General features: G+C 39.3%; 1 protein-coding gene across 13 annotated transcripts in view; it reads right to left on the reverse strand.

Moving 5' to 3' along the window:
- Positions 1–27,725, reverse strand: part of ZBTB20 (zinc finger and BTB domain containing 20) — a 675,920-nt gene that overhangs the window by 67,036 nt on the left and 581,159 nt on the right. For 11 of the 13 annotated variants that reach the window (XM_072993815.2, XM_072993818.2, XM_072993813.2 and 8 more), the window contains one exon: positions 11,123–11,224. In XM_072993815.2, coding sequence (XP_072849916.2) covers positions 11,123–11,187 — 65 coding nt within the window. In that variant the 5' untranslated portion in view covers positions 11,188–11,224. The other 2 variants (XM_078389963.1, XM_072993822.2) reach the window with 2 other exon arrangements.

Raw genomic sequence — 27,725 nt, forward strand, 5'->3', positions numbered from 1 at the left:
TAGCTCAATAATCATAGACTCATGGAATGATTCTAGGAGTTGGAAGGGGTCTATAAGGCTATCAAGTCCTACCCCTGCTCAATGCAGGAATACAAATCAAAGCAGATCTGGCAGATGGTTGCCCAACTTTCTCTTGAATGCCTCCAGCATTGAAGTGCTTACCACCTCCTGAAGTACAGTGGTGCCCCACATAGCGACGTTAATCTGTTCCGGATTAATCTTCGCTATGCAGAAACATCGCTAAACGGAACAGAAAAAGCCATAGGAGCGCATTAAACTTCGTTTAATGCATTCCTATGGCTCCCAAACTTACCGTTCAGCGAAGTTCCTCCACAGCACCGCCATTTTCGCGCCCTCGGTAAGCGAGGGCAGGGCGCAAAAACACTTGCGGTGGCCATTTCGGGCACCCGGCGGCCATTCTGGAACCGCTGATCAGCTGTTTAAAAAAACATCCCAATGCGGAGATCGGTAAGCGTTTCGCTTACCGATCATCACAATGTGATGTTTTGCCTATTCAGAACATCGCAATGCGATCGCATTAGCGATCTAAAAAAATAGATTGCTATGTCGTTAAACAGTGCGCTTGTTAAGCGAGGCACCACTGTAACTGTTTCCACTGTCATACTGTTCTAACATTTAGGAATTTAGACTGGCTAGGAGTCACTTTCCAGGACTTCAGGTGGGAGTCTTCCTACTTCTATCTGGAATATACCTAGGATGAAGGCTGTTAGCACACTGTTAATGCTGAAAATGTTGAAAAGTGGATCTTTTCTTTTCTTTTCTTTCTTTCTTGTAGTCTTTTGTTTCTTTCTTTTAGTCTGGAAACTCCAGTTAAATTAAATAGAAAGAGAAATGTAAAACTCTTTAAAAGTTCACAGCAAGGATTACTGCTGGCAGTACATTCATAATTGATAACTATTTAAATTAGAGTAGTTACAATAAAGATCAACAAGGCTACCATACTATGAATATTCTATTAATAAACAGCCTACCCTGTTTAAAATAATTAATGCTACTACTCACTAATGAAATGCAATGCTGGTCATCTATTGAACAGTTAATGCTATCTACTGTATGCTTTGCATGCAAAATTACAGCCAGCAAGAATTATCACCAAGTTCAGACATGATAAGAAAATGCAGCTTCGCCACTGCATTCGAAACTGTGGATAAGCCTGGACTATTTATTTATTTATTTAACTTATATGCCACCCACACTACCCAAAGGTCTCTGGGCGGCTTACAGCGATTTAACTACAGTAAAAAAGATAAAACAATTAAAATACAATTAAAATACATACTCTAAAAGTTGCCATCAGGACCCACAGTTGATATTATTTCAATTTAATGCCTTCTGGAACAAGAACGTTTTGACCTGACGCTGAAATGTCATCAGCATTGCCATCAGACGAATATCAGTTGGGATTGTGTTCCATAGTCTGGGGGCAGCTGCCGAAAAGGCCCATTGTCTACAAGCCATCTTCCTTCATATGGAAGGAGGCAGTCTTTCAGGTATCCAGGGCCCAAACCGTTTAGGGTTTTAAATGTCAAAACAAGCACTTTGAATTGGGCCCAGGGAGCAACTGGTAGCCAATGTAATTTAAACAGAATCGGCTTGATGAGTCCCCTAGTGGCCCCACCACTCAGCAGCTGCGCAGCTTGATTCTGGACCAATTGCAGTCAGCGGACTGTCTTCAAAGGCAGCCCCACGTAGAGCGCATTGCAATAATATATACAAGATGTATGTGCATGTTTAACTGTCATGAAATGGCGCTCGTCCAGGTAGGGCCATAGCAGGTATAATTTCTGTAGCTGAAGGAAGGTGCCCCTGGTCACCAAGTCCACCTGGGCTTCCAGAGTTAGACTGGGGTCCAGGAGCACTCCCAGGCTGTGGGACCACTATCCCTTGGGGAGAGTGCAACCCCATTCAGGGCAGAGAAATGGCCCTCCAGCCTGTCTGGTGAAGCACCCACTAACAGCATTTCCGTCTTGTCTGGACTGAGTTTCAATTTATTAACCTCATCCAGTCCATTATTCCCCTTCATGGATTGCTGCCTTGTTGTGGCGAAGGGGCTTGAGTAACTCAGAGAAGCTATGAGCTATGCCGTGCAGGGACACCCAAGACGGACAGGTCATAGTGGAGAGTTCTGACTAAACGCAATCCACCTGGAGCAGGAACTGGCAAGCCACTCCAGTATCTTTGCCAAGAAAACTCCATGGACAGACACAAAAGGCTAAAAGATATGACGCTGGAAGATGAGCCTCTCAGGTCAGAAGGCATCCAACATGCTACTGAGCAAGAGCAGAAGACAAGTACAAGTAACTCCAGAGCTAATGAAGTGGATGGGCCAAAGCTGAAAGGACACTCAGCTGTGGACACACCTGAAAGTGAAAGAAAAGTCCAATGCTGCAAAGAAAAATACTGCATAGGAACCTGGAATGTAAGATCTATGAACCTTGGAAAGCTGGATGTGGTCAAATAGGAGATGGCAAGAATAAACATTGACATCCTGGGTGTTAGTGAACTAAAATAGACAGGAATGGGCAAATTCAATTCAGATGATTATCATATCTACTACTGTGGGCAAAAAGGCCATAGAAGTAATGGAGTAGTCCTCATAGTCAGCAAAAGAGTAACAAAAGCTATAATGGGATATAATCTCAAAAATGATAGAATTATTTCAATACGAATCCAAGGCAGACCTTTCAACATCACAATAATCCAAGTTTTATGCAACAACCACCAATGTTGAGGAGACTGAAACTGACCAGTTTTATGAAGGCTTACAACACCTTCTAGAACAGACACCAAAGAAAGATGATCTTCTCATTATAGGGGATTGGAATGCTAAAGTAGGGAGTCGAGAGATAAAAGGAACAACAGGGAAGTTTGGCCTTGGAGTTCAAAACGAAGCAGGGCAAAGGCTAATAGAGTTTTGTCAAGAGAACAAACTGGTCATCACAAACACTCTTTTCCAACAACACTAGAGGCAACTCTACACATGGAAATCACCAGATGGGCAATACCGAAATCAGATTGATTATGTTCTCTGCAGCCAAAGATGGAGAAGCTCTATACAGTCAGCAAAAACGAGACCTGGAGCTGATTGTGGCTCTGATCATCAGCTTCTTATGGCAAAACTCAAGCTTAAACTGAAGAGAGTAGGAAAAACCACTGGGCTAGTCAGGTATAATCTAAACCAAATCCCTTATGAATACACAGTGGAAGTGAAGAACAGATTTAAGGAACTAGACTTGGTGGACACAGCGCCTGAAGAACTATGGATGGAGGCTCATAACATTGTAGAGGAGTTAGCAACAAAAACCATCCCAAAGAAAAGGGAATGCAAGAAAGCAAAGTGGCTGTCCAACGAAGGCTTACAAACAGCAGAGAAGAGAAGGGAAACAAAATGCAAGGGAGATAGGGAGAGTTACAGAAAATTGAATGCAGACTTCCAAAGAATGGCAAGGAGAGATAAGAGGGACTTCTTAAATGAAGAAATAGAGGAAAATAATAGAAAAGGAAAAAACCAGAGATCTGTTCAAGAAAACTGGAGATATTAAAGGAACATTTTGTGCAAAGATGGACATGATAAAGGACAAAAATGGTAGGGACCTAACAGAAGTAGAAGACATCAAGAGGTGGCAAGAATACATAGATGAATTATACCGGAAAGATCTGGATGTGCCGGACAACCCAGACATCCCAGAGAGTAAAGTCAAGTGGGCCTTAGAAAGCTTGGCTAACAACAAGGCCAGTGGAGGTGATGGCATACCAGCTGAACTATTTAAAATCTTAAAAGATGACGCTGTTAAGGTGCTACATTCAATATGCCACCAAGTTTGGAAAACTCAACAGTGGCCAGAGGACTGGAAAAGATCAGTCTACATCCCAATCCCAAAGAAAGGCAGTGCCAAAGAATGTTCCAACTACCATACAGTTGGCACTCATTTCAACGCTAGCAAGGTTATGCTCAAAATCCTCCAAGGTAGGCTTCAGCAGTATGTGAACCGAGAACTCCCAGAAGTACAAGCTGGATTTCAAAGGGGCAGAGGAACCAGAGACCAAATTGCTAACATGTGCTGGATTATGGAGAAAGCCCAGAGAGTTCCAGAAAAACATCTACTTCTGCTTCATTGACTATGCAAAAGCCTTTGACTGTGTGGACCACAGCAAACTATGGCAAGTCCTTAAAGAAATGGGAGTGCCTGACCACTTTATCTATCTCCTGAGAAACCTATATGTGGGACAGGAAGCATCAGTTAGAACTGGATATGGAACAACTGATTGGTTCAAAATTGGGAAAGGAGTATGACAAGGCTGTATAATATTGTCCTCCAGCTTATTTAACTTATATGCAGAGTACATCATGAGAAAGGCCGGATTGGAGGAATCCCAAACTGGAATTAAGATTGCTGGAAGAAATATCAACAACCTCAGATATGCAAATGATACCACTCTGATGGCGGAAAGTGAGGAGGAATTAAAGAACCTCGTCATGAGGGTGAAAGAGGAGAGTGCAAAAAACGGCCTGAAGCTAAAAATAAAAATTAAAAACCCTAAGATCATGGCCACTAGTCCCATCACCTCCTGGCAAATAGAAGGGCAGTGACAGACTTTACTTTCTTGGGCTTCATGATCACTGCAGATGGTGACAGCAGCCACGAAATTCAAAGATGCCTGCTTCTTGTGAGGAAAGCGATGACAAACCTCGACAGCATCTTAAAAAGCAGAGACATCTATCTGGGCTCTCTGCTTAGGCATAATCCTGTCAACCACCCAGGTCATCTCCCTATTCCATAGCGTGACCTGAGCTATGAACATTTCCCTCACCACAAAAATATGAAAGCTTCCCAAAAATAATCCGGTATTCTAAATTAATTGAGAATGAAGAAATACAAAGGAAAGCACCTTTTCACACAATAGGGAGCAAAGTGACTTTGCTACTAATCAGGAACACTGTCTCCTGTTATGTAAAAGAATTATATAAGTCAAGTATGTTTGAGAGGGCACAGCATAAGAAAGTTTTTGTAAAATCTTGGTGGCTGCCAACAGAGGGCAGCAGAGGACCAGCAGAGGGCAGGCTGATAACAACTTTACAACAGAAATTACAGTACAGTACTTCCATTTTCAGTCTTCTTCCTGGTCATCATGCGAGAGGTTAGTTTGCTAAACTGCCTTTTAAAAAATTGCCATGTCAAAATTATAAAACCCAATGAAAGTTCTGCTGAGCTGGCAAATGAAAGTTCCAGTAAAACAAAGTGACAGAACAAAAAAATACAGAGGGGGGCGGTTCCCTCATTCTTACCCCTAAGAATTTATAATAACACAGACTAGGTCAGCCATTCTCAATGGGGGCGATATGCCCCTGTGGGGGCCCCTGGTACATTTGAAGCAGGCCATAGACTGGAAACAGTTCTTCACACATTACTTTACGTATATGATTCGTACTGCAATCAGTCCCAATTCAGCTTGTATTTCTTTCATGCTATATTTATGGGCATGGCAAAAAAAGGTTGACAATGGCTGGACTAGGTTAGCAGATAAATTAAATAAACAAGTTGTTTAACTATATCAAAAGGAAACTGAACATCTACAGAATCAACAGGAAAACAGGCCAAACACTTCAGTTTTCTTATTCCTAAGCCCTCAATTTTCAGACTGGTTATTCTGAGATGACAGTGCTTTCTGAACATGTTAGGTGAAAATGGAGTAAAAATACTACACAAAAGTAAAGGTTAACAGAGTTTTGAGAACTGTGGTAGATAGCCCACCTAATTAGATGATCTGACAAAGTGGGATACAATTTTAAAAAGCTTATGGCACATATAAACGACATGGAATTTTGTACTGTTTCCAGCAGCGGTCTAATACTGCTACCAACCCTATGAGATACGTCAGTTGTTACATGCAATGAAGTCTTTTCCAACTTATGGTGATTATATAAATTAATGATATCCAAAGGTTCTGTCATTAACCAACCTGCTCAGATCCTGAAAACTAAAATTCATTGTGGAGTCAATTCATCTCATGTCTGGTCTCTGTCTTCTCCTGCTGCTTTCCACTTCTAGCATTACTGTTTTTTCAAGTAGGACTTGTTCTCTTATAAAGGCTGAAATTCTATATGAAGAGTAACACTGTGCAAAGATGATTATGTCATCAGCCATTGCAATTTTTGAGAATGATAAAATGTCTGATTCTCTCTATGCTCCAGATCCTGATGATACCTTGGGATCACTTGTATTGTGGAAAAGCTGCTGGGGGTTATAGGATAGGGTGGAGTCTTGAATTTCCAAAAAAATTAACTTCACCCTGTCTCACTGCCCCTGACAGCTTCCATTACAAAGGTTATTTTGTTGTTTAGTCGTTAAGTCGTGTCTGACTCTTCGTGATCCCATGGAGCAGAGCACGCCAGGCCCTCCTGTCTTCCATTGCCTCCTGGAGTTTGGTCAAATTCATGTTGATAGCCTCGATGACACTGTCCAACCATCTCATCCTCTGTCATGCCCTTCTCCTCTTGTCTTCACTCTTTCCCAACATCAGGGTCTTTTCCAGGGAGATTTCTCTTCCCATGAGATGGCTGAAGTATTAAAGCCTCAGCTCCAGGGTCTGTCCTTCCAGTGAGCACTCAGGGTTGATTTCCTTCAAAATGGATATATTTCTTCTCTTTGCAGTCCAGGGGACTCAAGAGTCTCCTCCTCCACCACAATTCAAAAGCATCAATTCTTTGGTGGTCAGCCTTCTTTATGGTGCAGCTATGACTTCCATACATCATTATTGGAAAAACCATCGCTTTGACTATGCAGACCTTTGTCGGCAAGGTGATGTCTCTGCCTTTTAAGATACTGTCTAGGTTTGTCATCGTTTTCCTCCCAAGAAGCGAGAGTCTTTTAATTTTGTGGCTCCTGTCACCATCTGCAGTGATTATGGAGCCCAAGAAAGTTAAATCTGTCACTGCCTCTGTATCTTCCCCTTCTATTTGCCAGGAGGTGATGGGACCAGCGGCCATGATATTAGTTTTTTTGATGTTGAGCTTCAGACCATTTTTGTACTCTCCTCTTTCACCCTCATTAAGAGGTTCTTTAAGTCCTCCTCACTTTCTGCCATCAGAGTGGGATCATCTGCACATCTGATGTTGTTCTAGAAGGTATTGTAACTCTTCATAGAATTAGTCAATTTCAGCCTCTGCAGCCTTGGTGGTTGGTGCTGAGGGCTACTCCATTTCTTCTACGGAATTTTTGCCTACAGTATTAGATATGATAATGGTCTGAATTGAATTTGCCCATTCCCATCCATTTTAGTTCACTGATGCCCAAGATGTCAATGTTTATTCTTGCCATCTCCTGTTTGACCACATCCAGCTTATCAAGGTTTATAGATCTTACATTCCAGGTTCCTATGCAGTATTTTTCTTTGCAGCATTGGACTTTTCTTTCACTTCCAGGTGTGTCCACAGCTGAGTGTCCTTTCAGCTTTGGCCCATCCACTTCATTAGCTCTGGAGTTACTTGTACTTGTCTTCTGCTCTTCCTCAGTAGCATCAAAGATCATCTTTGAGTAAGAAAATGATTTTGATCAGGAAAGGGAATGGCAGAAACACACACGAGAGTCTGTATGTGCTGTAAAGAGTTCTTGTTCTTTTCTGAGGCAAAGAAATCTAAGTCTGGGTTGTCTCATCTTGTGATGTGATCCTGCTCATCACTGAATCACTTCAGCTGCCATGTGACTGATCAGCAGGGGGCCCTCCTGGATGCTGAGGAGGCTGAGAATCATAGTCTCAGCGGCCATCATACTCTACAGAAGATGTTTTCCAAAGAACTGCAACTCCCAACTTACAGGTAACACTGGAAAGACTTCCTGATTTTTTAAAGTAGATACAGGCACCAATGGGGGTAGATATTTCTGAGCGGCACCTCCCAGAATTCTGGTGGAGAGTTCCTGGAGAATTATGTGCACTGCAGTCCAAAAATACAAAAGATATGCTGACTGGTACAAAGAGGAGTAGCAGCTAACAGAAAGTGAGTACCCATATCAGGAAGGGGACCGAGGTTGATATTAATTGTGGCGGGGTAAGTATATGGTTCCCATTGGTCATTAGAGGTTTGAGATTCCAAACTGAGGGAGACGTCTCTCTCCTAGCTGCCTGAATATGTCATTTTGCCAGTTACGATGGTGCCTGCAATCAGAGCAGTCCCCAATTCCAGAAGAACATATGAGGAAATGCTCAGGATGAAATACATTCAAGGATTTTTCCTTCGGGAATGGAGCTCATGCAGAAGATGTTATGCAATAGGAAGAGTAACTGGACCATGAGGCCAAAGGAAGACAAAAAAATGTAGCAAAGCCATTTTCAGTACTGAGTCCAAGGTCAATGCCAAAGAATCAGTTGAAGCAACAGAGACTAAAGTAAAGGATAGAAGAGAAGGTGATGTCAAATTTGTACTGAGTGTAATCCAAGAGAACAGCTGAGCAGTCTTGCACACAAAAGCTGAGACCAATAAATGTGATGGAGATGTCAGACTGGATGGAGAAGTTACCTTCTTATGCTTAGCCTTCTTCTGTTTCAAGACACCAGGCTCCTTGGTGGTTAAAGGGAATGCTGTGGATGTAGTGAATCTTGACTTTAGTAAGACAAGGTCTCTCAAGATATTCTTGTGCCCAAGCTGGTAAAATGTGGGCTAGCTGATTCTACAGTTAGATGGATGTGTGGCTAGTTGATAGGCTGCTCCCAAAGAGTACTCACAAATGGGTCCTCATCATCCTAGAGGAAAATGACAAGTGGAGTATAACAGGGTTTTTTCCTACATCTGGCTTTCATGAGGGCGTGCAGGAGATGCTCATTAAATCTGCAGATGACACCAAATTAGGAGGGCAACTAATACATCAGAACAAAGAATCAGAATTAAAAGTGGCATTAACAGTTTAGAGAATTGGGACAATATAAACAAACAGAGAAAACTTTAAAGTGCTGCACTTAGACAGGAAAAATGAAATGCACAAATTATAGGATGGGTGAAAGTTGGCTTGGAAATAGTACATGTGAAAAGGATCTAGGGATTTTTGGAGATCATACGCTAAACATGAGCCAACAGTTTGATGCAGTAGAAGCTGCGAAAAAAGAAAGAAAGAGAGAGAAAGAAAGAAGCAAGAAATATACTATGGTGTATTAACAGAACAGTGTCCAGATCAAGAAAAGTACTACTTTGTTCTGGTGAGACCTCATCTACAGTATTTAAGAAGAATATTGAAAAGCTGGAATGTGGCAACCAGAATGGTAAAAGGAAACCAAAGCAAAGCAAAAGCAAAGTGTGCTACTTATGTACCGCCCCATAGCACTTCAAGCACTCTCTGGGCAGTTTACAAGTTAATTATGCAGGCTATGCATCCCCCCTCCAAGAAAGCTGGGTACTCATTTTACTGACCTTGGAAGCCAGAAGGCTGAGTCAACCTTGAGACAGCTACCTGGGATTGAACCCTAGGTCATGAGCACAGTTTTAGCTGCAGTACAACAGTTTAACCACTGTGCCATGAGCTGCTCTGAGGAAACGCTCAGGGAACTTGGCACATTTAGTCTGGAGTGAAGGCTGAGAGGTGATATGACGGCCATCTTCAAGTATTAGAAAGGCTATCACATGGAAGATGAAGCAGGCTTGTGTTCTGCAGCTCAAAAGGATATGACCAGAAGTAATGGATTCAAGTTACAAGGAAGCAGAATTTGACTAAATATTAGGAAGAACTTCCTCACAATGAGAACCATTTCAACATGGAATTACCTGCCTGAAATGGTTGTGGACTCCCTCACTTGAAATTTTTAAGCAGAGTTGGATTCTTTAGCTGTGGATTTCCTGCAACGGCAGGGGGTTGGACATGATAACCCTTGGGGTTCTTTCAAGCTCTAAAATTCTGATTCCAGACCCAATAAAATTGTAACAGAGTAAAAATCATCCATCAGTTGCACAGGATTACACCAGTGTACAAGTACAGTGGTGCCCTGCTTGACGACGATAATCCGTTCCAGGAAAATCGCTGTTAAGCGAAATCATTGTCAAGCAAAAAACAACAACAACAACAAAAAAACACCATTGGAATGCATTGAAAACTGATCAATGCATCCCAATGGGGAAATACCTCATCGTCCAGTGAAGATTGCCCATAGAGAAAACGCTGTCTTCAGAAGCAGGGGTCTGGAAAGCAGCCATTTTGAGAAGGGAGGGAAGCCATTTTACGAAGGGAAGCAATTTTGTGGAACCGGAAAAATAATTGTTTAGCGAATAAACGGTTTGCGAAGCAGGCTCCTAATCAACGTCAAACGAAAAAACCCATTGGAACCATCGTTTTATGATCACAATAGTGATCGCAAAAAACTCATTGTAAAGCGATTTCAATGTCATGCAGGATAAGCGTCAAGCGGGGCACCACTGTAACTGCATAGAGGTTGTATAAGCAGATACACAATCTCTTGCCCAAATATCTGACATCAGAAACTATATGTGCTAAGTCTAAAAATGTGCAATTGATGTTGCACTAATATCTTTGGATGTAGGCCCGTGTGTTCACCTCCTCTTTTTACTTTGAGTCAATTACATTCTAATAACTATGGTACAGTCTGCCACTTAATGCAAAACAACCAAGCACAGTATTTGTTTATCCTCCAAATTAGGATGGTAAACAATGGTATGAATCTGAGCCAGTGCAAACCATACTTTAGTCTGAATCTACAATAAACTATGGTTTGCCTAAACTATGAAGTAATGTATTTATTCTGAGCACATGAATAAAGGAAAGAAAAACACAAGTTTCATCTAGGATTCAAGAGGATGGAAAACATGTACAAACAACCCCTTGCTTTTGATCATAAAAAAGTTCATAAAGTTGATTGCTTTAACAGTTTAAAGTGCAGATGATTTATAAACCTGAATTAATATTGCCTTTCACAAAATGAAAACTGGATCTTGAGATGGGCAAGTGCAGCCCCTTGGCCTCTGGAATTTGTGTACCTGCACAGTAAAAATAAATACGTAAAAGTATATGATGGCCTCTTGTTCCATGCAAAACCCCAGATTCTTTCCATTTCCATTTGTCCACAAAATAACATTTTTACATAGGATACTCAGGTAACTTACAGTGGTTTCTGAATGGTGTCACTCTTCAGGTAGGTCACTCCAGGCTTTGGACCTAGTGTAGACATTCATTGGGGCAGCGATTGGTGAAAAGCTGTGTCTGTACTGGAAAGAAACAAAACAAAGCATGTTAATGATTTAAATAACAATTTGTAAATGACATCAAATTACTCCCCCCCCCCCCAAGCAGGGTTTAAACTAGTATGGCTGAGGAGAAGAAAAGGTTAACAGTCATAGTGGAAAGCTTATAGAAAATGTCAGTTGAGAGTGCTGGGACAGTAAACAGAGCAAGTCAACATTAAGAATTACCAGGAAAATAATTAAAAATTTAAAAGGCATATAAATCAGTGGTATGTCCACATTCACAGTATAGTTTACAATTATGAATAACTTGTATCCAAGTGAATATTACAGATCAAGAGTTGTTACAGAAGTGGGGAACTAAATAAGAAGGAGTGCTGATAAGTATTGAGCCTTTCCCAGAAAAAAATGAGCTAGAAAGCTATAATTTGCAGGGTGTATTGGCCAATTTGTCTGTATTCAATGGTGCAAAAATCAACTACCTATGATTTTAACTTATCTTTCATGTTCAAGTCCAAAGTGAACATGGCAGCACCTCCAGAAAAGTTCAGTATGAAAGGGCATAAGACCATAATCAAGTTCCTATTTCTCCAAGGGAAAGGTGCAAAGCAGATCCATGATGACATGCCACAAACTATGGGTGACAGTGGCCCTTCATATGCAACAGTTAAACATTGGGTTGTCAATTTTAAAACTTTTCATTTTGGTGTTGAAAGTGAGAAACCCAGTGGAAGGCCTGTTTCTGTCTCTGTGCCTGCAAATGTGAAAGCCACCCATGACATGATCATGGAGGAGCACCGAATATGAGCCAAAAGTATTGCTATATATCTGAGAATATCATGTGAGAGAGTTGGTGCCATTACGCACAACGACTTGGAAATGAGAAAGCTGGCAGCAAAGTAGATTCCCAAACCTTTGACAACCGAACAAAAGAGGAAATGTGTGGAGTCATTGGTGGCTCTTTGGAACATTTTGCAAGAAATGAGTCAGATTTCCTGGGCAAATTGGTAACTGGTGATGAGACATGGATCCACTGTTATGATCCTGAGACAAAAGAACAGTCGAAGGAATGGAGGCCCAGTGGTTCCCTCAGACCAAAGAAGTTCCGAGTGCAAAGGTCGGTGCAGAAGCAAATGGCAACAGTTTTTTTGGGATAAGAAGGGAGTTCTGATGGTGGACTACTTCCAACAGGGTTCAACCATCAGTGAAAAATAGTACTGTGCTTTATTGATGAAGTTGAGGCAAAACATCAAGGAAAAACGTCGAGGAAAGCTCTCCAAAGGTATCATCCTGTTGCATGACAACACCTCGTCACACACTGCAGGTGAAACAATGGCAAAACTGACCTCCTTAGACTTTCAAGTGATGCCCCTAGTCTCCCGACCTGGCTCCTTCTGACTATTATCTGTTCCCCGAACTCAAAAAACACCTAAAGGGATAACGATTTGGGAGTGTTTTGGAGGCAACTAATGCTGCAAATGAGTGGTTACGCCAGCAGTTGGAAGAATTTAATTTGCAGGGACTTAAGAAGTTGCAGGACAGATGTCGCAAGTGCCCTGACTTCCTGGGGGAATATGTAGAATAGTGTGGCAGTTACAGCTTCCTAGCTCAATTTTTTTTTCTGGGAAAGGCTCAATACGTATCAGTACCTCCTCATAGCTGAAGAGTCTGAAGTATGCCTATGAATGAATAAATAATAAATATGATGAAATATTAAAAAGATTGTGTTTTTCAGTTAAATAAAGTTAAGACACCCATAGAAGCAATGCAGAACAAGTAATAGCATTCAGAAAATCTCATATTCTGTCCAACACGTGGTTTGTACTGTTTCTTTTCAACTAGTGTGCTAATCTCAGTACACAGCATCCTCTATTTTACCATGAAATACAAAGATGTTTCATTTACAGATTTGTCTAGAAATCATTTCTTTGGCTATTTTAAGTTCTTTTAAAGTTTCTAAACAGTGTATAAGTACCCTAATAGTATTTTGTAATTCCTGTTAGTAAAGCATCATATAAGAGGGTAGGGCCATCCTTTGAGATTCATTAGCAGTAGCTTCCACACAGACAAAATGAAGTCTTTGTCATTCAACATATAATTAATTTACACTATACAGTACATTATCCCACAATGTGACTGCCCTCAGTGCCCAGTTCTTAACTGCTTCCTTCCCACAATTCTCTGAAAAATAAAAAGAAGGGAAAAGAGAGCACATTTGAAGAGGAAAATAGAAGGGAGGTTTCCACCTTCCCTTCCTAAGTATTATGATTAGACATGGGGACAAACTGTCAAAATGGTGGTTTGTGGTCCATCAAAACTGATTTCTGTTTAACTATGTTTTCGTCCCCAATCCAATTGTGAAAACTCATGGAAGAATAGAATACAAATGTTTGGGAGCTAGGAGAAAGCGTTGACTAAGTGATGACTTGTTATGTTTTCTTTATTTGCTGGGTTTATATCTCATTTTTTTCTCAAATATGGGTTTCAAGATAGCTGATAGTGATGTTAAAAAGAATACAATGAAAACAAAGCAAGCTGAAATATTAAAACAGAATTAAATTGAAAGCCCAATTTAAAACAAAAACACAAAATCAGTTATCTGAAATCTCTGTATGTTTTTGGAAGTTTTATCAAACGTTATCTACAAATCTCCAAGCCCATCTTCACAACCGTTACTCCTACAAACACTACATTTTCAAATTTTACTTGATCTCTGTGTGTGCTCTCTATCTGACACACGTATTCTGTTTTGCTTCTAAAAGTGAAAGGATTAATGATATTCTAAACACGTGGTGGTGCTGCGGGTTAAACTGCTGAAGCCTCTGTGCTGCAAGGTCAGAAGACCTGCAGTTGTAAGATCTAATCCACGCGACAGAGTGAGCCCCCGTCACTTGTCCCAGCTCCCGCCAACCTAGCAGTTCAAAAGCATGCAAAATGCAAAAACGCGAGTAGATAAATAGGTACCACCTCAGTGGGAAGGTAAATGGTGTTCCATGTCTAGTCACTCTGGCCACGTGACCATGGAGGATTGTCTGTGGACAAAATGCTAGCTCTATGGGTTGGAAATGGAGATGAGCCTAGAGTAGGACACTACTGGACAAATTGTCAAGGGGAACCTTTACCTAAACAAATTACAGACATGGAGGAGAAACAAAAGAGCTCTTCATTTTGTTCTTGGTGAGGAATCTCACAGTGCTTTAAAATTTCTCCTTGAAGTATCTTATTATGTTGAGATAGTCTAAATCAACAACAGTAAGAAATTTAGTGTTTCTTCTATCCATCCTACTTTATACACAAGAGGAGAAATGTGCAGATACATGCTTTCAGAATGATGATATATACTGTATCTATTCAGTGGTTCTGGTAAGGACAATCACTGCAGCGGTTTTCCTATTTTTCAGTTAAGAATGGCTTTTCTAAAAAAAAAAAAAATTCTTTGAAGATATCATTAAAAAAAAACCCTCCCCAGCTACATACAGTGTTGATTTGTAAGGGGAATAAAATCAGCAAAAACATTTTGGTCTTTTATAAAGGCAATACTGATTAATGGCTTTTCTGCATAACTCCTCATACTAATGCTTTGGTACTCCTCTTCTCCCCTTTCACAAATTGGATTGTAACCTTTCATCACTTGTTGGCCTCCTTTCCTGAGTTGCTCATTAATCAGTACCACTTCTCTGATATGGTCTGTCATATCCTATTACTTACAATGCATGTAAGTGAAGGTGTATATACCCTGCACCTAACACAGTAAATGAATGCTGGAAAGTGTCTAAATTTACTGTCTTTCATAGTTTCCTTTCCCACAGATGTGAATTATAACAAATCATCACCTAGCCAATGCTTTCTCCCAGGTACCAAACCTAACATCTGTATTCTATCCTTCCATGCTTTTTCCAGTTGGAAGTTATTCCACACTTTATTTAGCTGACAGAGGGAGTTCAGAGGAAAAGAAATTCAAATTCAGCTGTTCTTAGCAGCTGTGCTGTGGAGCAGTCTTGGGACCTTAGGACTGTGGTAGATAACTCAATAGCTTCAACTCAGTGTGTGTGCAGTAAAAAAAAAAACACATTCTAGCTAAAATCCTGTGTTTGTACCTATGTGCCATATAAGGCCAATGAAGTCATCATCTGTGGCAAGTCTTTCATTTCTGAATATCGCCACTGGCAAGATGACTTTTCTGGCCATGATTTTTAAAAATTAAAGACTTCACTTTCCCATCCAGTGATGCCCTATGGCTTCCCTATGATGAAAGAGATTCCACAGTAGCCTCATCATCTTCAGGTAATTTCTGAAAAATTACCATGGTGCATCAGCTTTACACAGCTTAATTTATAGTAACAGAATTTCAGCCTCTATGTAGGACTGTCAGAATATAACATTTCTATAAAAACATATGGTGTGACCATATTTAGAATACTGAGCACAGTTCTGGTCACTGTACTTCCAGGTGCCCAAGATGGAAACCAAAATAATTGACTCAACCAAAGTTACAGTGCTTCAAATTGAATGGGCTTTAGACAAATTTTGAAGGGTAACAAGTAGTTGTTTCAAATTCAAATGATGGAAATCATGAGGGGTATGTGTAAAATTATACATGTGGGGAAAGTGAGTAGACAGATGTTTTTGGTTGTCATAATACCACAACATGAAATCACCCAATGAAGCAGAATTGTGGGAGATTCAAGACAGAACAATATTTTCCAAGCTTCACCTAATTAAACTACCATGGAGTGTGTGACGGCCACCTGTCAGGAAAAGCTTTGATAGGGGATTAGGGTAATGACTAGTAATAGCTTAATGAGTGGGGTACCTTGTTGCAGAGTCAGAGATCAGGAGTTTTATTCCCCACTGTGTCTCCCAGAAGAAGCCTGCATAGACATGGGGAAGCTATAAAAGCATTGTCAAGAGAAAGGGGAATAAAATAAACATTTCTGAATACTCTAGCTAGAAAACCCTGGAGTCACCATAAATTGGATCCACTCAACAGCTTGTACATTTAATTTTAAATAACCATGATCAATGGTTAACTAATCATGATATTCATTGCCTTCAGAAACAGTATTATCTCAGTACTACTGTTGGAACACCTAACTAGGAGAATGCTACTGTGCTTATGTTAAATGTGAAATTAAATCAGCATTAAATAAGCCTCTGTTCTAATTCAGGACAGCTTGTTCAGGATGTTTTCAGCCTCTACTACTGGGTAAGCACATCCTTTTGGAAGTACTCATAGCTCTTAGTCAAATACCATCATGGTGAGAGGCAAAACTTTACAAAAGATCTCCTCTCTCTTTTTTTTTATTGGACCAACCTACCATTTTTGGTCTCTTCTTATAGGGGAGGAGTTGGCTATGGGATGTGATGATGATCACCTGCACTTCCAAATTTACCACTCACTGCCTATATCCATGCTATATGGAACCAGCAAATGCAAAATAAACCTGCTCCAACTTTCCTCTCAATCAAAGGATGCTGCTACTGTTTCCTGAATGAATGAATGAATGAATGAATGAATGAATGAATGAATGAATGAATGAATGAATGAATACTTTAATGATGTTTTGACTAGTCTGGTCATTCAACTTCCACCAATTTAAAACGTAAGTACAAATAGTTTTACACAAACACACACACACACACACACACACACACAGAGAGAGAGAGAGAGAGAGAGAGAGTTTATACTGTATATGTATATATATGGTGCTAGCTTAACAAACACAATACTGGCAGGATAAAAAGCATGAATACAAATATGCACATTCACCAACATGTTGGGTTAAAAACAAAATACAAAAAGATTAAAATGCACACACAATTTCAATAAAAAAGTCATTTAAATTAATTGTGTGGCTGTTTCCTACATGCATCTAGATACTTTCCTTCCATTTGCAAGGCTTTTTTTCTACTGAAATCTGGAAATGTGACACATGTTTATACAGTAAAACTCCATGTCATGTTCCAGTGTTTGTCATACAGTCCCTCCCTCTTCTTTGTAACTAGTTCTCTGTTGCATTTTCATCTGACACCCTATAAAATTTCACTTTGCTCAAGCAGCAGTTTGTGCTTGACCAACTGCAGGTTGGATTTGGCAGTGAGAAACATAAGATTTCAGCTTGATCAAGATCAAAGGAATGTTCCATTTGTAAAGGTCAGGCAAGGACAAGAGAGGAATATTTGTTCAGAAGATCCTGAAAATTTGTTTCTGTGGTAACATCTGATAACATTTATTCTGAAAAACTGTTATCTAGCCTAGAAATGTACAGATCATTATACTGAATATTCTCAGTTTCAAGAGCTTTTCTCCTAATCATCACCAGCATTGGAGGATAAGTATATGAGGTACTATCTCAGGTACCTCATATGCAGATTTCTAGACTCAGTAATCTAAGTAAAAGCTGAACTATTATACATTTAGAAATTCCCCAATGACAACAAAGAACAGATTACGAAGCTTCTGAAATTATATCTGAAAATCATAATTCATAAAATAACAACCCAGAGACCCTATTTTGCAATCTGTGTGGAAAGTTGAAGTAGCCTCATATAAGGCGCCAGGATGGAAATGAGGTACAATATTTCTTTTAAGACAGACATGCCAATAAACAGCTCAAATAAACCACAGTATTTTAGACACATATTGGCATAGACATTATTTAAATGGGTTCAGAAAAGACAGAGGCTGCAAATATACACTGGTTACTGGAGCATAAACAAAATTCTGTGCTTTACAGATTGCAGCAAAATGTTTGACTGTGTGGATCACGAAAAGCTATTCATTGCCTAAAAGAAAGGAATATGCCTCAACATTTGATTGTCCTGCTGCATTACCTATACTCTGGACTCACTGATACTGTTAGGGCAGAATATAAACAGAATGATTTCCACAAAGGGCTCAGACAAGGGTACATATTATCCCCCTATTTGTTCAATGTACAGTGGTACCTCACAAGACGATTACCCTGCAAAACTTTTTTTAGCTAGATGTTGACTTTTTGCGATCGCTATAGCGATTCGCAAAATGGTTTTTCCTATGGGGGATTTCGCTGGACGATGATTTGGTCCGTGCTTTGCAGACCATTTTTTCGCAAGGTGGCGGTTTTTACAGCTGATCGGCGGCTTCGCAAAATGGCTTCCCTATGGGTGATCTTTGCAAAATGGGTGTTTTCGGGACTGATGCTTCGCAAGACAGCGATTTAAACAGCTGATCGGTGCTTCGCAAAATGGCTTCTCTATGGGCGATTTTCGCTGGGCGACGACTATTTTCCCCATTGGAACGCATTAAACGGGTTTCAATGCATTCCAATGGGGAAACACTTTTTGCTAGACAATGTTTTCACAAGACAGCGATTTCAATGGAATGGATTAACATTGTCTAGCAAGGCACCACTGTATGTAGAAATATCATATGGAAAGCTAGATTCAGCTGAAGTAGGAATGAAAATTAGTAGAATAAATATCAATAATCTGAGATATGCAGGTGACACCATATAACTGGCATAAAACACCAATTATTTGAAAGGACTGTAGAGGAAGGTGAAAAAAGAAAGTGCAAAAGTAAGAGTTCAGATGAATATAAAGACAAAAATCAGGTCTGTAGAAGAACTGTGTATATTTTACAATAACAATGAAAAAAACAACATTGTACCTTGTTCAATCATCAATGCAAATGAAAACTGCAACCAAGAAAAGAGAAAAATTAAAAGTTACGAAGGATGCAGAAAAAAATTAATAAGTGCAACAATGACTGAAGTGAGGCTAAAATACCTCAGAGATATCACGAGAAGACTCACTGAAAAAAAAAACACTGAATGTTAAGGTATAAGGTATCTATCTCCCTATATGCACCTTTTCAGTGATTACAATAAGCAGAGGAGGCACTCCTCTTGGTCCCATTGCCAGCACAAGCACAGCTGATGGGGACACAAGAGATGGCCTTCTCTGTGGCAGCTCCCAGCCTATGGAACACTCTCCCTCGGGAAATCAGGATGGCTCCTTCCCTGTTATCCTTTCGAAAAAAACTAAAGATCCATCTCTTCTGGCAGGATTTTAGCAGTTATAACTAAATCCCTGAACCCCATTTTAGCAGATAATTTTAATCTTTTTCAAATATTCATGTTTTAATCTTTTAATTTTATTTTAATCCATATATTGTTTAATATATTTTAATATTTAACTTAAGTGTTTTTATTATGTGAATTTTGATCTTGTGAGCCACTTTGGGTCCCTTGTTGGGAGAAATGTGGCTTATAAATAAAACTAATAATAACAATAATGACAGTAATAATAATAAAAAGGAAAATATCATAGTTTCAATGAATGAAACTATGGGCCTGAGTTTGCAAAAGCTGAGTAAAGCTATTCACAATAGCATTTTTGAAAGGCACTAAGTCCTAAGGCCACCATAAGCTGAAAGCTACTTGATAGCATAGAACAACAAGTTGTTTAAATTCTAAGTGAATGCCAATCCAAAGACACACTCTGGCATGTTTGGTGCAAAATAATATCTTTTGAGAGTATTTTAATCTCTATCACAAGCATACTGTAAACCTTATGCTAAGAGACTCAGATATTACCATACTTTTCTGTGTATAAAATGACACATTTTCATAAAATAATTAGAGGAAAAATTGACGTTGTTTTATATACTGTAGTAAGGATGGGGGGACGGATCAAAGCACTTTGATCCCTGTTTTCCCCCTCCACTTTCTTGAGAGGAAAGTGCTTTCCCCCTCCACTTTCTTTGCAAAAAGCTGCTTTCCTCCTTGCAAAAAGTGGAGGGGGAAAGCACTTTCCTCTCAAGAAAGTGGAGGGGAAAATTGATTCCTTCTTTTCCCTTCCACTTTTTTTTGCAAAAAGCTGCAAACCCTAACCCTTAGTGGAGGGGGAAAGCAGGAATCAAAGTGCTTTCATCCTTGCCTTCCCCCTCCACTTTCTTGCAAGGAAAGAAATTTTGGGTTAGAAAAGTGGGGGGGGATGTTTTATATATGGGGGCATCTTATACACAGGAAAATACGGTATTATCATGGAACACCATCCCCCCAAAGTCTTGGATCTATATAGTACAAGTCCTACTTCTAATACTAGGAAACCAAAGCTCTGAATAGATGGCTTTGAACAGCATCTAGTGTGGCTGAGAAGGCGAATATGAAAGTGACAATCCCTTCCACATTGAAGACAAATACAAAGTTTGAAAATCTGGTAAATGAGAGGACATCACGGTCAATTTATTAACATTTCATATAGAAAATACAGGATTTTAATAAAAGTTCACCGGAATATTTAATTTGAATTTGTTAAACTATTTCCTACCTCTTTCTAAATGTCCATGAATTCAGATAGAGATGAAGGCAGAAAATTTCAAAAATCTACCAAGCAGGATTAGAACTGGAATCACAAAACCAAGTCCATGGATGAAACAGTTAGAGAATACTGCTAGGTCCAAAGGCAAAACAACAAACCACCTTTGATACTTACTTCTGACTGTTAGAGAAAATCAAAGCGAAGCGAAGCGTGCTGCTTATATATCGCCCCATAGCGCTTCGAGCACTCTCTGGGCGGTTTACAAGTTAATTATGCAGGCTACACATTGCCTCCCCAGCAAGCTGGGTACTCATTTTACTGACCTCGGAAGGATAGAAGGCTGAGTCAACCTTGAGCCGGCTACCTGGGATTGAACCCCAGGTCGTGAGCACAGTTTTGGCTGCAGTACAGCGGTTTAAAGTACAGGCTTACAAATTTAGATTTAGAAAGAAGTTCATGTTATCTTGAAATGTTCTGTGATTTAGAGTTAGCTCATCATTCATAGGATTTGTATGACTTGTTCAATTTACCCAAGAATTACGACCAGTTAATTATCAGTTAATTGTTTTTCAATAAATGTACTAGTAGGTCAAGCAAGTTGAGAAGTTCTATCACACAACGTAGCTCAGCAGACAGACAAGAGTAATTCTCTAATTAGAGCCAGCTGCTTTGTAATTGAGGGGAATATTTCAGTGAAATGTCCTGAAGGAGAAAGTTCAACATCTCCATACACAGAAAACAAAATTTCCAGGAAGGGATGTTGCCAACAGAGATTTACCACAACCTAAAATCACCATAGAATGTGCAAATTAATAAAACTTAGCTGTGTCAAAACAATGCATCTATCCAACCCATTGCTTTGGCTAGTTATGACAAATGAGTTTTACGAACATTTCATTGCCAAGGATTTCTGTCAAAATATTGGTGATTTTTCCAAATCTGTTCAAAATCACACAGGTGTCAAGTATGAGAGGAGAACATTATTTTGCAGAAAGCAGAAAACAACAACAAAAATAACATTAGAAGAAAACAAATGGCCTATTTTCTAAAACTTGTTCAATTCACTCGTACTTCTAGTACTGTCTCAACCAACAATATCTGAGGACCGAGCTACACATTATGTTATCATTTAAAGTTCTTTTAGGAGGGCTCTGAAGGAATTAGGAGTTGGAAAATCCTATCTGTTTTCTGCCTAGTTATATGCTGAGTGAATGTGTCACTACTGAACAACCTAACAACCTCCCCTCCTGATTTTTCCTTCTTATCCTGTTAGTTAAGTGATGCTAATTCACTTCAGAATGTTAGAGATATTGACTCTTCTCTATGAGTAGTTGAAAAAAATGAGCTACCATCTTATGTGAACTAATTTTAACTACTCAGTTGCAAAAGATACGTACGGTAACACTAGTCCCCTCTAAAGCAGAGTTTCTGTGATTGGACCCCTGTACATGTGTAAATATTGAACAGGATACTTCTTAAAATATCATAGTAGAAGGAAATTGTCCTGCTATCTCTTTGGGTTATCCTTTACTTTTTAAAAAGGCAGATAAATGCTGCCTTCCTTACTTTAACATATTTTTAGTTTACAATTATAGTTTTGTTCAAGGGTATGCTTGATTCACATTTACCCTCAATGCCTAATGCATTAATGTTAATTCAAAGGTTGATACTGCCTTAAAGCACAAATTGAGTCCTATACATTTTCAATTTTCCTTAACTACTGGGATTGTTTTTGATACTTTTTGGTGTAATTGTGCATTTTCAAAGGCTGATTCAAATGACCAATACATTAAAGTAAGTTATTTCATGCATCTGATGAAATGGATTACAGACCACAGAAGCTTGCGCTAGATGGAACTTAGAAACATTCCATTATTTGGCGAGAAAGGAAGTTCCCTTTTTTCCTTTGTTCATTCTTGTTTAACTCCACACTACTTCAGTGGACTGGGAATCATCATCCCAACAGGCTCAGATATGTAGCTCAAGGTTGACACAGCCTTCCGTCCTTCTAAACTTGGTAAATGGAATACCTACCTTACTGGAGCGGCAAAGTATAGACTGCACAGTTAAACTGTAAAACTGCCAGAGATCACTTTAAGCATTATGGGGTGGTATATAAGCAGCACACTTTGCTTTGCTTATTGGTTGCAGCTGCCAAATAATCCTGGTGATATCACAGAGAATGGTTCAGCATCAGCTAATTCATGTCCCAGCTGATGGTGAACTAAAGTGACTGGAACTGGGATTAACCATGTGAGCATTTTGCACTATGAAGCTCCGTTTGCCACCAAGGAGTGGGGAGTTCATGGTTTCTTGAGCTGAGCCTTGCAATGGCTCTCTACTCAACCATTTGAAGGGGAAGCATCAGGGAGGGCCAAGGACCCTCCCCACCCTCCCACCATATGACCTGATACACCTTCATGCTTCAAACTGCCTCCAACAAAGCTGTGATAAAGAAAATCAAGATCCTTATACCAACTTTTATTGCATAACCAAAATATAAAAACAAATCCAAGGAACATGGGAGGGAGAAGGTCCGAAGCAGAATGACTTTTCTGGCCAGGCCTGTCCCTATTGATACCCCACAGGCAGACTGGATTCGAAACCTCTCCACTCTGGAGACAACCATGAAGACAAAACTCTGCCCCCCAGCCAGTCTCTTTGGCCAGGAGCTGTAGCAGTGGAACAAGGCCAGAAAACTGCACTGTCTCTGCACTGATGAGGAAACACCTGGCAGGTCTTACAATTATGACTGTTGCGCCACCTAATCCCTCTGCTGCCATAAGCCAAATACGATTATCAAAATCAATTATTGTCACTGTTGTCAAGTATTAGCTGTCTCCTTGTGAGTACAGATTACTAGCCATTTCAGCTGAAAGGCAGTCATGGAAATATTATGCTTTGCCATTAAATGCATTTAGGTTAACATACAAGGATATGTTGTCAGTGATTTTGTCATTTCACTGTCTGGGATTAGGAAAAAGACCTCTATATTAGGGAGCCTAATCAGTTATTATATAAGTATAAATTGTTTCATGATTAGAAGGAATCACTTCTACGAACTGTTGCTGAATTCTTCTTTCCTATATTGCTAGTTGAGGTGCAAACATTTTTATTATGCAGATCTTGTTTACTTAGTAATATATTGCTATGATTTTAATTTGTTAAATTGTTATATGATATGTTGTTACCCTCCCAGAGTAGTCTATATGACTAGATGGGTGGGCTATAAATAAATTAATCTTACACATTACAGTAGTCTTCACATTTCAGAGAGTTTCTTTAGAAGGGAAATGCAGGGGTACTGGTTACAAAAAGTAATTGCTCTGGAAGTTGCAAACACACTTCACAAAGTGAAGTGAAGAATTAAGCTTAAGGCTCAAATGTACTCTGTATATCAGCATTGATAAAGACATAGAGCATTATAAACTACATACATGTTAGTAATTCTGGTTTCTGTATAGCAGCTCTAGCTGCAAGTTACCTCAGCCTCTTTCTGAAAAACAAGGAGTCTGGTATAAAGTTTTCACACACACACACTTTCACTTCTTTCCATAGGTATAGTTTCTACAGAGAGAAAGGCACTGTTTCTCCAACAGAAAGGCACTAACGTGCCTTAGTTTAGGTAAAGGTTCCCCTTGACATTTAGTCCAGTTGTGTCCGACTCTAGGGTGCGGGGCTCATCCCCATTTCCAAGCCGTAGAGTCAGCATTTGGCCAAAGACAGATTCCGTGGTCACGTGGCCAGTGTGACTAGACACAGAACGCCATTACCTTCCCACCGAGGTGGTACCTATTTATCTACTCGCATTTTATGTGCTTTAGAACTGCTAGGTTGGCAGGAGCTGGGACAAGCAACGGGAGCTCACTCCATTGCGTGGATTCGATCTTACAACTGCTTGTCTTCTGACTTTGCAGCACAGAGGCTTCTGCGGTTTAACCCACAGCACCACCACGTCCCCTTAGTTTAGAGAGTCTGAAAAACATCAAGAGATCTAGAAGTAGAAGTAATTTCCAGTATCAATAACTTGAGTGCTGCACATGAGAGGCAAAAGTATCAGGAGATTGGCTGTACTAAGCCAACATTGATTTCTCCAGACTTTTGTCTGGGTTTCGTTTGGAGGTGGCTACTGTTTCAGGTAGGATGAATAATGTCTTTGTTAAAAACAGAGCTTCAGTTGTCTTACATACCCCTTGGTAACTGAATGTCTAATAATAGCAAGACATTTTCAGGTACAAAATCTGTCTGCTTCCCAGACATCATAAATGCTGTTTCATATGACTCCCAGTGCTTCTCCAAAGGAAGTAATGTTGATATTTTTATACCCTTTCCTTCCCTTTGAAGCAGCAACAGACGAGACTGGGCCACCATACACTGAACTATGAAAAACTGAAAAAATAATGACATTTTCCTATTTTCTAACTGTTCTCTTGAAACTCTTTGGAGACATAAGACCAAACCAAACCAAATCAATGAAGGTAAAATTCACTGTATTTTACTGTGTCTAACACAAGAGTTTTGGCACTTGAAAGACTAACAATTTTTTTCAGTGTGAGTTTTTGTGGATTACAATCCACCTATAATTATCTGTGGAATAAAAATGTAAATACAGTGCTAAAACAATGGAAAAATGTTACTTAACATCTGGCAATTCTCTTATTTTAAGATATACCTCAAACTCTGAGGATGCAAAAGTAAAATGTAGAAAAAGAAGTTAAAAATTAAAAGAAAAAACTGAAATGCAAACCTTGATATAAGCCAATATCCTACATGTGTTCACATAAGGTTTACATAATTTACCATGACTTATTGCAGCTAACTGATGAGGTGCGGAAAGTCACATGCTCAACTGAAATACACCCTGGTACACCATCAATTTGTTGCAATAGCAAGTTATGACAGTTTTACATGAATACACGTAGGCTTCTGCCCACTGATTTCAAATTGGGAGTAAGCAGCAATGTATTCAGGGCTATGTGTCTATGAGTAAACATGCGTGGTACTTGCATGGTCAGTCTCCAAAATGAGCACAAAGTGCCTGAGAATATGATTGCTCTGTTCAAACTGCTTCTCCTACATTCTTTTCCATAAAGCTGAAGGGCTGCTCTTGATTAAAGTTTTAGAGACAGACAACTTTTACCTCTTCATCACAACCCTTCCTTTTCCACAATCAGTAATGCTATTCTAATTATTGGTTTAAAATTTGTACCAAACTGGCAGCATGAATGTAGCTTCCTTGACACATGATAAAAGAAAAATGCTCTAAACATAAGTCTTTGTTTTTAAAAAAATTTTTTATGAAAGTCTACAAGACAGTACTCTAATTAATTGTATTGGGTAGCCATATCATAACTGGGCCTTTTATTTCTTGTCTCAGTTGTGATTTCCATAAATAGCCTTGAAAGCTGTAAAATAGAGAGCTGTACCACTGAGCTATCCAGTCAGCTTGATGGCATGCATGTATGTGCATGTGCACACATATGCAACACACATGAAACATAAATGCATTTGGTAATTGAAACTTGTCTTTTACCATTTGTTGTTGAAGAACACATTCCACTGGGAATTATGTAAGTCATGAAAGTAAGTACACAAACTTTCTGTTCTCTATTTTTGACCACTGGAAATGACACACTGCAAAGTAAACTAGCTAAATTTGCAAAATTGTGACTTAATCCAGATAGTAGTGATGATGATAATGTGTTGAACTCCCAACCTCTGGCTCTGCAGCCAGATACTTAGACCACTGAATATCTAGCCATCTAATAAAGCACACAACATGTCAGTTCTGACTTATGGTGACCGTTTTCCAAGTAAACAATACACCAAAGTGATTTACCATTCCCTTCTTCTGATGGTGCTGTTGACTTGTGCAGTTTGCCCAAGGCCACATGGGCTGCACCTTGCAGAACTGAACTCCCAATCTCTGGCTCCTCAGCCAGATACCTAAACCACTGAGCTATCCAGCCAGCTTGACATTATATATTATATAATAGCAATTCTTGATGCACAAAGAGTCTTAACTTAAAAGGTCATGACACAAAGATTACAGAGTAAATGCTATTTAACACTTCGGAAAGGGCTTTTGAGTAGTTCTGTCTCAATACTGAAAATTGCCAGCTAAGAAATAAAGGAGGATGAAAATAATTAAAACTGTATAATTGGGATATATTACAACATGAATTAAAACATAAGTTGTTTAAATTCATATCCTGAGCCTTGACACTTCATAAAATTATTATTATTTTATTATTGTACAAATACAGACATGACGTGAAACAGGATTTCAGCTGGGATCACATGTTTGGGTTGGCTGACTTCATCTGTTTAAACAGAACAAGTGGGCCTGAACTTTTCCATGGACTGGTACATGGAAGAATACATTTATCACAACTAAACGGAATCCATTCAAAGCGTTTTTATTTTAGTTAATATAAAAGAACAATTAAGGTAATGTGCCTGTCCCTCGTCTAAATGATGCCAGATTATATAAAAATGTGGACAACATAAAACAAAATGGAAGCACTGGGAATTGTCATGCAGAACAAGAACAGAAAGCTGCAAGAAAGCTTTAAAAACTCTGCATAGGGAGTAAAAAGATTCTGCTTCTTCAGGTTGGCAGAACAATTGTTTTTCATAGGGGAACACTAAGAAAAACATTCAGAGATTTTTAAAACACATTTACCTATGATAATGCAGCTAGCTGTGGGACAAAATAAAGCAAAATAATGTACCACTCCATGCATATATAAAAATAATAAATTAATCAAAGAGAGATATTCACAGGTAAAGAAGATACAGCACATATACTGAGCTTACTGATCCTCCCCACCAAAAATCAATATACATTTTTTTATTCAATCCAAAATCACATCAAGATTTGATTCTGTCTGGTCATCTGAGCCTTAATACTGTGCAGAGTGTAGATTGTGGCACCCTGGCGGGCCTCAGACCAATTCCTTTAGGCCAATTAATCACCTGATTATGTGTATTCTTGCAAATTATGATACATACATGAACCTTGTTCTGATACAACAAGGTAAATGATACATTTTTTAGGCAAGAGGTTGTCTCAACATACTGTAGTTTATTTCTACTTTTAAGTATTAAGAAATATTTAGTACACAATCTTGAGTATTACAGTATATACTTTAAAGATATGCCTGATCCTAATAAAAGAAAATGAGTAGAATGTATAAGAAATACTATGTATATCCTT

Source organism: Pogona vitticeps, chromosome 3 (assembly GCF_051106095.1).
Source record: "Pogona vitticeps strain Pit_001003342236 chromosome 3, PviZW2.1, whole genome shotgun sequence".
NCBI classification, from domain to species: Eukaryota; Metazoa; Chordata; class Lepidosauria; order Squamata; family Agamidae; genus Pogona; species Pogona vitticeps.